General features: G+C 48.0%; 1 protein-coding gene across 1 annotated transcript in view; it reads right to left on the bottom strand.

Annotated features, from left to right (window-relative positions):
* Positions 1 to 12178, bottom strand: part of LOC310648031 (vomeronasal type-2 receptor 26-like) — a gene marked incomplete at both ends in the record, with an annotated part of 85943 nt that overhangs the window by 23020 nt on the left and 50745 nt on the right. The window contains one exon of the mRNA XM_083375661.1: positions 1104 to 1372. Within this exon, the coding sequence (XP_083231787.1) occupies positions 1104 to 1372 (269 nt within the window). The remainder of the gene's footprint in view (positions 1 to 1103; positions 1373 to 12178) is intronic.

Genomic DNA, 12178 nt, shown 5'->3' with positions numbered 1-12178 from the left:
CATCTCAGAAGCTGTCACTGGGTTTGTTCCTTTAGTGATGCGTATTAAGCCCCAAACTTCAGTTTGATATAAGGGCTTGGGGTAAGTTTGGCATTATATACTTTAATAAATGGAAAGAAAGCTGGATAGCTATGTGGTTTTTTTTAAGTAATAAATTCACTTGTGCTTTTTTCTCTAAGTGGCACCTTTGATGATGTGGGAAGCAATATCCAGTCTCAGTGAAAATTACCCCATGGGAAGGAAAGTGTCGCTTGCTCTGTTGGCTCACCATCAAATAGGCATCTATGGCTGTGATGTTGCTTTTGAAAGACCATAACTTTGATTAATCAATAATCATTGAATGATTATATCAGTGGGAGCAAAGGTTTTTTAATAGCCTACACAATCCAATTTATGAGTATGATAAAAATAAATTATCAGCATAACTATAACAATAAAGGGCCCCTGTGTGTTCCCACAGAGGGGGCCTCCTCAGGGTGCCACCGATCAGAGAATGTCGTCTGGTGGCCCCCAGGGGGAGGTCCTTCTCTGTGGGCACCCCGGAGCTATGGAATCGGTTGTCGGTTGAGCTCCAGATGGCGCCCGCCCTCCGCTCCTTCTGACGCGATCTGAAAACACATTTGTTTGAACAAGCCGGCTTGGCCTGATAGGGGGTGGGTTGGGTTTTTTATTGCTCTTAATATTTGTATTTATCGTTTTTACTTGGGCATTATGTTTAATTCCTTTTTAACTTTTGTATTTTTTGTATTTTATACATCTGCCCTGTTCACCGCCCTGAGTCCTTCGGGAGAAGGGCGGTATATAAATAAAAATAAATAAATAAATAAATAAATAAATAAATAAATAAATAATTAAATAATTAAATAAATAAATAAATAAATAGAAATATGTTTTGAATATCTGAATATGCATTGGAAAGTCCTCTCCAGGGACCTTATTGTTCTTCAGGACATTTATGATGAATCTGAACATGAAAACAATAGGCTAGAACATAGTTGGCATAGTCTCTAATATGGAGCTCTTGACTTCCATAGAATAGATGTGGTTGGATCTATTGCTCACCCATCACCATCCCACTCAGGTAGAGGAATACACACACAAACCTGTGGGACTTTGTAGATGCCTACTAACATTGACATCTGGATGGAGATGTCCCTGGCAGCTCCATCAATAAGAGCCAGGAGGTTCTCCTTCCTTCCACAGCTGTAATTGGGGACGTTGGCTTCTCCAGTGGAGAGAATGTCCAGCAAGACATCTGAAGTGTGTAAAGTGCTAAAATAGTTGTCGTGGATGTTGTAGCCCAGTGTGAGATTGTGCAGGAGCTGGTGATTCTTGTTGATAAGTTGAATGGCAAAAATGAAGCGTAAGGTTTCTGAATAACCAAAAGAAAGCCTACTGGAAAAAAATGTTCATGTTATTATCAGCAACAGCAATAACAAATTTCATAAAAATTCTCTCCTCTTTGTCTCCACAAACCTACTGACCCTTAAGCCAACATTGATCCCAAACCAAGGATCTGTTGGTTCTGTAGCTAAGTGATGAACCCAGGATTGTACAGGGAGAATAAAATAATCTCAACTTCCTTCAGGTTGTTTTCCGTCCCATTTTTGGATTTCAGTCTTTCACAAAATAAGATAAAAGAGGAAAAGCGCGGAAATCAAAACCATTCAGGAAATTAAACAGATCCTGTAATATACAGTAGAGTTAAGTGAAATAAGAAAAAAAGGAGAGTATTAAAACTGCAAATAGAGGGAACGAAACTCCATCACTCTGAACAACTTACGAATGAGATGGATTAGAAGGAGGACTGTTGAAAGGGAACATTATATGTGATATTTCTGTTGCAGTGTTGATCATAGGAATGAGATGGTCTCCCGGACTGTAATAGCTCCATGGTTGTTTTCCATCCTGGTGCTCCAAACTCAGCGGGCATTTCATTCTAAGCTTCTGAGAGACTCGCTGGGATACCAGCAGCATCAGAAGCAGAAGCAGAAGGTCCATAATTCATGGGGTGAATCAGTTCTTAACAAAAAGAACAAGATGAGTTAGAAGAATTCAAAGCACTCTCACAAGTTGGAAATGCTTTCCTGATTCAGACAGAGACGAGCTTCACCTGGAAAAGGAAGAAAAGTACATTCAAGAGCACAGTCCCTTTCTGTCTGAAAACGTGTGCCATACAAATGCGACCTAAGATATTTATCCTTTTCTGATGAAGGATCTTTTCCATGTTGCTGCAGTCTGATGTGTACATCAAAGACAGTCACTGGAGAAGGAGCAGAAACTTGGGGTGGTGATTATTACAGGGAGAAGCAACTTTTCCACTGGGGGCCCTAAACTTCTTTGTTGATGCATGTCAGGGGTGGTTAGCAGGAGAAAAACATGTTAGTGAAAAACCACAGAATCACGCTTGGGACCCTGTTCTGTAGTGGTTGTGGTACCTCCTGTGAGGATATATCCAGAAAATGATGCGGGAGGAAAATAGCTCAATAACAAGGGAAATGACTTCTGGCCTCTTGTCTCCGGAGACTCCTGGGGAAGGTCAGCCAGAACTATGGAGTTTGGTGACACTGTAAGATGGTGTCACTTAATTCTAGGGCTCTCTTTGAATGACAAGGAATCAATCAATAGCCTTGAACCCTGCCTAATGTTAAATGTTGGCCCTGCTAGGAATTTTCTCTTATATTAGATCCCCATAGATGAGTCCTAAATTGGAGCTGGTTTTGACATTGCTTGTGCCTGAAGTGAAATTACATTTCCCATCATTTCTAGCAATATAAATTTTTGGATGAGAGGCAAAAAAAGTGACAGTCTGTGGACTATATCATTGGGTAAAGAATGAGAAAGTTATGGAGTGGATAGAATTTTTTTTCCTTTGCCACTGTGTTTGTTGTCCTTCATAGTTCATTTAAGACAAATCCTTTCCATTTTGAAATGTATTAGTTTATTAAATAATAGATAGATAGATAGATAGATAGATAGATGATAGATAGATAGATAGATAGATAGATAGATAGATAGATAGATAGATAGATAGATATATCAACCATAAGCATAATAAAGTCCCTTCAGTTGGATTCACCAACATTTCAATGAATGACTTGTTATGTACTGGGCTCTTGTGAAACACCACGTGGGTTGCTGGAGCAGCTAACGGCTCTCCAGCAACCCAGACTTTAAGTCTCCTGTGCTGCAATTGGCTATCTCCAGGTGGCAATGGTTGATTCAAACCTATTGGCTGCCGCTTAGGGGCTAGACTATATATTGTGGCTAGTTGCAGACATTTCCCAGTACAGTTCCAGCAAGAAATAAATAATGAGTTATCCTGTACTCTGTTCCACATCTTCATTCCTGCACCAAAGAACCTGCTATTTAACAGTGGCGACAAAGGTGGGATCCTGCTTCACCGAATAAAGAGCTGAAGTCTTCGAGGGAAAGGCAGCACATGCCGGAGGGAAGAGGCATTCCCCCCCCCAAGGTTAGCTAGCAACTACGATAGTGACCTCGTGCTCAGTGTACTCATTCCCTGAGCCTGAAGCAGGATCCGGAAGAACGCAGGAACCAGAAAGAAAGAATGCCAAAGGTTGGCAACTGCAAGAATTTGACGTGAAACACCGGAGGAATGGCCATCATATCTATTGCAAGTAGAAAACTACCTCAGAGCCAATCAGATCCTGGAAGAAGGGCTGAAGGCTGCAACGCTACTCTGCGTGTGCAGTCCTGCTACCTTTGATTTAGCCGAGAACCTTTTCGCGCCAACACCAATCGAAGCAGTCTCTTATGCAGATCTCAAAAAGAGGCTAACCGGGCACTTCCAGCCCAAGATGTCTGAGATAACTTTGTGGTTCCAGTTTGACCAAAGAGTGCAGCTTCCCGGGAAGTCAGCGTTGGAGTTCATAGTGGGCCTAAGGCAGGCCATACGTCTATGCAAGTTTTCAAATTTAGAATAGCGACTACGAGACCGGCTCGTCTGCAGGCTATGGGACAGAACACTTCAGCAGAGACTATTTGCTAGGCCAAATTTAACTTTCTCCAAAGCACAAGATGAGATGATAGCCGATGAAGCTCCCAGGGGCGCCGTTCAAACTGGACAGCCCACCAAATTGACAAAGTTAGAAGAAACGGTCCACTGTGAGGACACCAAACACACCGAAGAACTCTCTGAGGAAGAAGATCCTGAAATCAACCGACTCCAAAAGCAACCCAACGTGCCACCCTGCAACGGCCAGCCATGAGAGGACAATTACAAGGCAGTTCTCTTACCGAGATGTAAGGGGTGCAGCAGCAGCCATTTTCGCGCCAACTGCAGATTTCATTCAGCCACATGTAGAGCTTGCAGAAGGACAGGCCACATCATGGTGGTTTGCAGAGCCTGACAGAGAGACCGGCCACCCAAACACCAGTTGGAAGAACCGACTAGGAGAGGTACTGGGGCCCAGGGCCCAGTTAGTGTGGGATTCTTCAGAAGCCATAGAAGCGTATGCTGCACCAGGGCTCAACACCCCCTCAAACCCAAACTTAAGCTCATGGTAGAGCTACAAGGAGTTCCATGTAAGATGGAACTGCAGTCTCAATCATTTCTCTAGACACTTTTTAACTTCATGTGTAGGCGCACTAACAATTGGGCCAAACTAAGACCCTCAGATATAATCCTAATGGATTTTCAAAACACACATGTTAAAGTTAAGGGAGAAGCCACCTTGTTGGTTTAAACTTTTTGGGGCACCTGGATGTCATAGTAGTAGGGGGGCAGAGGTCTCATTGGACTCGATTGGTTTGATGCCTTAGGTATTCAGATTACTGGCATAAACCAGACAGAAACTGCAGACCTCGCCTCAGTGTGTGAGGAACACGCGGATGTTTTAGATTCAACCCTTGGAACATACACAGGCCCACCTATCTCATTTAAGCTTGATCCCAACGTAGTTCCAATCAGGGTTAAGCCTCGTAGGGTCCCCTTTGCCTTAAAACATAAAATTGATTCCGAAATTGATAAGCTGGTAGAACAGGGCGTGTTATAGCCTGTTGATGGTGGGGAGTGGGAAACTCCTATAGTCACCCCACTTAAAGCCAATGGAGAAGTTTGCATTTGCGCTGATTATAAATGCACACTAAATAAAGCCCTCTAGCAACACGCTTACTCGATCCCAGTGGTCAACCATATTTTACCCTTCTTGCAAGGGATACTATTTTTGCTAAACTGGATTTAGCACAGGCCTATCAGAATTGCTGGTTGATGAGGCCACAGCCATGGCTCAAATGATTGTGACTCACAGGGGGGCTTTCAAAGTTAAACGCTTACAGTTTGGAGTCAGTGTTCCACCGGGTACTTTTCAGGGAATCATGGAGCATACACTCAAGGGTATTCAGGGCATCTGCCCTTATTTTGATGATGTTCTTATTGCAGGGGAATCCCCAGAAGTGTTGGCCAGTAGGCTCAAGGCTGTTTTGCAGAGGCTTCGCAAAGCAGGCCTCAAATTAAAAAAGAACAAGTGTAGTATTGGGGTTTCTTCAACAGAATTCCAGGGTTTCTGCATTGATGCTAACGGCATTCACCCTGCTGATTCTAAAGTGAAGGCCATTAAAATGGCTCCAAGGCCCAAATCAAAAGGAGAGCTACAAGCATTCTTGGGTCTCCTAAATTTCTATCACATATTTCTACCTCATAAGGCTGCAATAGCAGAGCCCCTCCACAGGCTGCTGGATAAGAAAGCTCCATGGAAATGGACTAACTTACATGAAAAAAATTTCCAGGAATTAAAAGCACTATTGTCAGAAAAGTCCACTGTAACTCACTACAAAGAGTCTAAACATGTATGTCTTGCATGTGATGCATCTCTGTATGGGGTGGGGGCAGTTTTAAGTCACATAGAAAAAATGGGAAACAGGTTCCAATAGCATTTTACTCAAGGACATTGTCTTCTGCTGAGCGCAACTATGCTCAGATTGACAAAGAGGCCCTAGCCATCATTGCTGGAATAAAAATATTCCATGACTATTTATATGGCACTGACCACAAACCTCTGTTGGGACTTTTTACAATGGACAAACAAATCCCCCACATACTATCTCCAAGAATGTTGAGATGGTCTATTTTCCTATCTGCATACAATTTTAAATTAATTCACAAACTGGGCAAGGAAATGGGCCATGCTGATGGCCTCAGCAGACTACCACTGCCACTAATGGATCCAGATCCAGCTCCTGCTGCTAGAATATTGTCCATACAGGACATACCTGAGTTTCCCCTCCATGCAGGGGACATTGCTGCTGAAACTGCCATGGATAAAATACTTAGTAGAGTGTTGTCATGGGTGGTTGGAAAAAAGCCCAGGCTCAGAATTTCAAAGCTATTTTGTCAGGAGGCATGAGTTATCTGCACATAAATGGTGCATTTTATGGGGAAACAGAGTCATAATTCCCACTTCCCTAAGAGACAGGGTTTTACAATCATTATATGAAGGTCATCCAGGCATTGTCAGAATGAAAGCTTTAACTAGAAGCTACCTCTGGTGGCCTGGCCTTGATAAGGCCTTTGAAGGTCAAGTCCATGGTTGTTATACATGCCAGCAATCTAGGCCTGAAATGCCACAGGCTCCAGTTCACAGTGGGGAGGAAATGCACACTGCCTGGTCTAGGGTTCACATAGACTACTCTGGGCCCTTTCAGGGGCAGCTCTTCCTGATAGTAGTGGATAGCCACTCAAAATGGCTGGAAGTAATTCCAGTTCCTAACATGACTACTGCTAGGACCATCCAGGTGCTGAGAAAACTCTTTGCCACACATGGGTTGCCAGATGTCTTAGTTTCAGACAGTGGGGCCCAATTCACTGTTGCTGAATTTCAGGCCTTTCTTAGAGCTAATCTCATCAGACATGCAATGTCTGCAGCTTTTCATCCATCTTCTAATGGTCAAGCTGAACGCATGGTGAGGACAATGAAGGAAGCACTCAAGCGCATTCTTACAGGTGACTGGCATTACAGATTGTCAGATTTTTTACTCTGCCAGCATTCTACTCCCTGCACTGCTACAGGCAAAAGTCCTGCAGAACTACGTTGGGGGAGGTGTTTGATTACTAAACGGGACGGGTTGCATCTAGATAGAGTGGCAGCAAAAGCCTCTGGACCAAAAACCCCGAGGGGGCTGGACATGGGCGATTGGGTTTGGGCCAGGAACTATGGTCAGGGGAATCTGTGGGTTCCTGGTCAAATCACCAAGGCATCCGGACCCCTATCTTATGAAGTGGGGGTGGAGGGAGGGCAAGCTGCCAGACGACACATTGATCAGCTCAGGAAACGGTTTCCAGAATGGCCACTAAGCGAGGACTGCATCATAAGTCCCTCCCAAGGTCCTCAAACTTGTGGCCAAGCCAGCCCTCACATGGACTACCAGGACTTTTCCTTCTTAACTGAGGTAGAACCAGAGGGAGAACTAGTGAGCTCTGGAGTGCAACATGGACCCCTGAAGGAGCAAACCAACAGAACTTCAGCAACTGCTGTGCCTACTCTGCCAAACAGTCTGACTCTGGGGTGGGCCAGCCTGGAGGCCAGCCAGAGTGTATCGAATCCCCTTGACTCAGGAGCACAAAGGGACACAAGTCTACCCAGCCCACTGGGTAAGCTGGTAGACCACAAAGTGATGGGAACTCTGAGATGTTCCTCTAGGGCACAGGTCGGCAACCTGCGGCTCCGGAGCCGCATGCGGCTCTTTGAGCCGTCTCTTGCGGCTCCCAGCCGCCCGGTGCACGCGCACCTCTTCCAACGGGCAGTGGTGCGCGCGCACCTCTCCAAATGGAGAGTGGCACCGCCCATTTGGAGAGGTGCACGCGCACCTCCCCGAATGGGCGGAGGTGCGCGCGCACCTCCCCAAACCTTTGGAGAGGTGCGCGCGTACCTCCGCGCGAATGGGCAGTGGTGCCGCTCTTTCAGGAAGCCCGCCGTGGCCCGTCTGTGAAGCTGCCGAAAGCGGCAGCTTAGCAGACGGGCCGCGGCAGCTTCCGCAAAGAGCGGCGCCCCTGCCCATTCCGAGAGGTGCGTGCGCACCTCTCCGAACGACCGGAGGTGCGCGTGCACCTCCCCAAACCTTTGGGGAGGTGCGCGCGTACCTCCGCGCGAACGGGCAGCGGTGCCGCTCTTTCAGGAAGCCCGCCGCGGCCCGTCTGTGAAGCTGCCGAAAGCGGCAGCTTAGCAGACGGGCCCGCGGCAGCTTCCGCAAAGAGCGGCGCCCCTGCCCATTCCGAGAGGTGCGTGCGCACCTCTCCGAACGACCGGAGGTGCGCGCGCACCTCCCCAAACCTTTGGGGAGGTGCGCGCGTACCTCCGCGCGAACGGGCAGCGGGCCGCTCTTTCAGGAAGCTGCCGCTTTCGGCAGCTTCCTGAAAGAGCGGCGCCGCTGCCCCTTCGCTTTCGGCAGCTTCCTGAAAGAGCGGCGCCGCTGCCCCTTCGCACGGAGGTGCGCGTGCAACTCCGGTCGTTCGGAGAGGTGCGCGCGCACCTCTCGGAATGGGCAGGGGCGCCGCTCTTTGCGGAAGCTGCCGCAGCCCGTTTGCTAAGCTGCCGCTTTCGGCAGCTTCACAGACGGGCCGCGGCGGGCTTCCTGAAAGAGCGGCACCGCTGCCCATTCGCGCGGAGGTACGCGCGCACCTCCGGTCGTTCGGAGAGGTGCGCGCGCACCTCTCGGAATGGGCAGGGGCGCCGCTCTTTGCGGAAGCTGCCACGGCCCGTCTGCAAAGCTGCCGAAAGCGGCAGCTTTGCAGACGGGCCGTCGCCATCGGGCAACCGGGAACCGGTTCCATCTCATTTTTTAAAAAATGGCAGCCGCGTGCGTCCGCGCATGCGCAAAAAACCTTTTTGCGCATGCGCGTGCATGGACACACGCACGCGGCTCCCTCTTTTTTTAATTTGTGATGGAACCGGTTCCCAGTGGCTCTTTTTCTTTTTTAGGTTGCCGACCCCTGCTCTAGGGCACACAAGCCTCCTTCATATCTTGCAGATTACGTTGTAAAATAAAGAGCTATATATATTGTTGTAAATCCTGTTACCACTAGACTACAGAATAGTGCAAATGGTGAAGCCTGTTCATTGAGACATTGTTTAATCTCATTGTAACCTACATTGGTTTTTTATTTGTTTTATTATTATTATTATCACTTTACTTTAGTGTGTTTGGATAATGAGTCTTGACAATTGTTGAGACTAATTGATATTGTCATAGTCTGATCTAAGAGAGGAGGGGTGTTATGTACTGGGCTATTGTGAAACACTACGTGGGTTGCTGGAGCAGCTAACGGCTCTCCAGCAACCCAGACTTTAAGTCACCTGTGCTGCAATTGGCTATCTCCAGGCAGCAATGGTTGATTCAAACCTATTGGCTGCCGCCTAGGGGCTAGACTATATATTGCGGCTAGTTGCAGGCATTTCCCCAGTACAGTTCCAGCACGAAATAAACAATGAGTTATCCTGTATTCTGTTCCGCGTCTTCATTCCTGCACCAAAGAACCCACTATTTAACATGACTGATGAAAAGAGAGAGGGAATGAATCTTCTAACACCAGAGAAGACAGAAGGGTCCATCGTGGCCTTGGATTGTGGGGGTGTCCTTGAGGCTGCCTGAGTCGAGGTGGGTTAAAATAAGGATTTTTTAAACTGTCCATCTGGAAATGGACTGAAATGAATCTTGCAGGACTGATTTGTCCCATTCTGAAATAAACCTCTCAAGTGGGACGGGGGCCATGAGAGCAGGAAGGCCGGAGTCTGAAATTAGGCAGGGACAATCAAGGCCTAAATCTTAGGCCAAGCCAGGAATTCTCCATATTCAGGGCTTTCTGGCTCGGGACAAGCCATAATTCTGCATTATTCCTTGCATTTTTCCATTCACAAGAGTAGTTTCAAAGTTGAGAGCTGGAAAACTGGGGAGACAAGAGGGAGGGAGGAATCCCCAGCCCACCCCTGATTATAAGGGGGGAGGGACACCTGCCAGGGCTCCTTGCAGAGCTGAAAATGAGCCTGTAAACAAGAACTCAGCTCCAGCTTTGGAAATTAATCATTGGGGGGGAGACGGGGGCAAATAGGCTTTTCTTGCTGAAAGTAAACATGCCTGAGATGTGGTGATGAAAGAACAAGCAACATTGGCTGGTTAATGCCCAGGTTTGCTGCAGTCCTGAAAAAAATCCCTGCAGATTGAGACCCTAAATGGGGTCAAGGGCTCTTCCCTGAGAGGCATTGCAATCCTGGATCTCAGGCTGGGTCTCCTCTACACTTTTCTGGCTCTAGGGCATACTTGGCCTCTGGTGGGACGTGAAGGGCCCACCATGAAATGGGGGAGGCAACAGAGGGGCCAATCCCAAAGCAGCAGATAGATCAGACCTAAACAAATCCCATAATTGGTCATCAGGAAGTTGCAGCATGACATTAAAAAAACCCAAACCTTTCCTGACACCAACATATGGATCCATGAAGATCTTGCAGTAAATATGTGAGACAACCAGCGGAAGCTCCGATTCTTAAAATCTGCAATGTCGCGTGGTTGAACGGAGAGATGGACACTTGAGCTGGGTAGTATTTCTTTATTGAATCAGAAATGAAGCTGGGGCAAAGGGGTTATCTGGTGTCTCTTTATACCTGCCCAGGTGAATGGTGACCAATAGATTTAAACCTGGGCTTCCCGCCAGTGCAGGTGGCCAATGGATTTAAACCCTGGCTTCCCGCCAGAGCTGACCATGCCCTGGGGCTATCAACGACTCGCTCTATTCAGGCTTTCCCGCCAAAGCGGTTATAGCCTGGAGCTGTCCAGCCCCCTGCTGTCCTGACATTTCCGTGTATGCTTTAAAGGGGGTTACTGAACCAATGAAATGGTACCGCCCTAGGCAGCTTATGGACCCTGGGCGGTTCCAAACAGCGCTTGGCCCCCCACCTGCCTCCTTTGCTCATAGCTCGGCCAGTGCCATGGTGGAAGCCTGGGAAAAGGCAGCCACAGAAGCACTCGACCGAGTTGTACCCATGCGGCCCCTGACCCGTTGCAGATCCCAGTGGGCTCCATGGTTTTCTACGGAGCTCCGGGAGATGAAACGGCAGAGACAGGGCCTAGAGAGCTGTTGGAGATCCAGCCGATCCGAATCCGACCGATCGCAACTAAGGTCCTTTACGAGGTCTTATCTCGCGGCGCTAAGGAGGGCAAGGTCTAATTACTTTGCTGCCCTTATCGCGTCCGCAGATAATCGCCCAACTGCCCTGTTTAGGGTGACCCGCTCCCTCCTTAATCTAGAGGTGAAGGAGGATCCCTTGCAGGGTCGTGCTGAGGAATTTAGCCAACATCTGCTGGACAAAATCGCTCGGATCCGGACCAGTCTGGATTCCAACTGGGCAGAGTCTGACGATGAGAACATGGACAGTCTTGTTGATGTTATCTGGGAAGAGTTCGATCCTGTGACTCTGGACGAGGTAGAAAGGATCATGAGGAAGCTAAGCTCCACTACATCCTTATTGGACCCGTGCCCCTCCTGGCTGGTTTATTCGGCTCGGGATGGGACATGAGGCTGGATCCATGCAGTGGTAACTGCTTCATTGAAAGAGGGCAGTTTCCCCACAGCCTTGAAAGAAGCGGTGGTGAGACCCCTCCTCAAAAAGCCTTCCCTGGACCCAGCTGTTTTAAACAACTTTCGCCCGGTCTCCAACCTTCGCTTTCTTGCGAAGGTTGTTGAGAGCGTAGTGGCGTATCAGCTTCCTCTGTTCCTAGAAGATACTGATTATCTAGACCCGTACCAATCGGGTTTCAGGCCCGGACACAGCACGGAGACGCCATTTGTCGCTCTGATGAATGATCTCTGGCGGGCTCGGGACAGGGGTCATTCCTCTGTCCTGGTCCTATTAGACCTCTCTGCGGCTTTTGATACCATCAACCATGGTATCTTACTGCGGCGTCTCAGGAGATTGGGAGTGGGAGGCACTGTTCTTCAGTGGTTCTCCTCCTACCTTCTGGAACGTTCACAGTGGGTGTTGGCGGGTGACCAGAGATCGACCCCGAGGCCTCTCATTTATGGAGTTCCTCAGGGGTCGGTCCTCTCACCTCTCCTGTTTAACATCTATATGAAGCCGCTAGGTGAGATCATCCGTGGTTTTGGAGTGGGTTATCATCAGTATGCTGATGACACCCAGCTTTTCATCTCGACCCCAAACCACATCAG

The sequence above is a fragment of the Vipera ursinii genome (assembly GCF_947247035.1).
Source record: "Vipera ursinii genome assembly, chromosome: 17".
Classification (NCBI taxonomy): domain Eukaryota; kingdom Metazoa; phylum Chordata; class Lepidosauria; order Squamata; family Viperidae; genus Vipera; species Vipera ursinii.
This window is presented reverse-complemented; position numbering and strand designations above follow the sequence as displayed.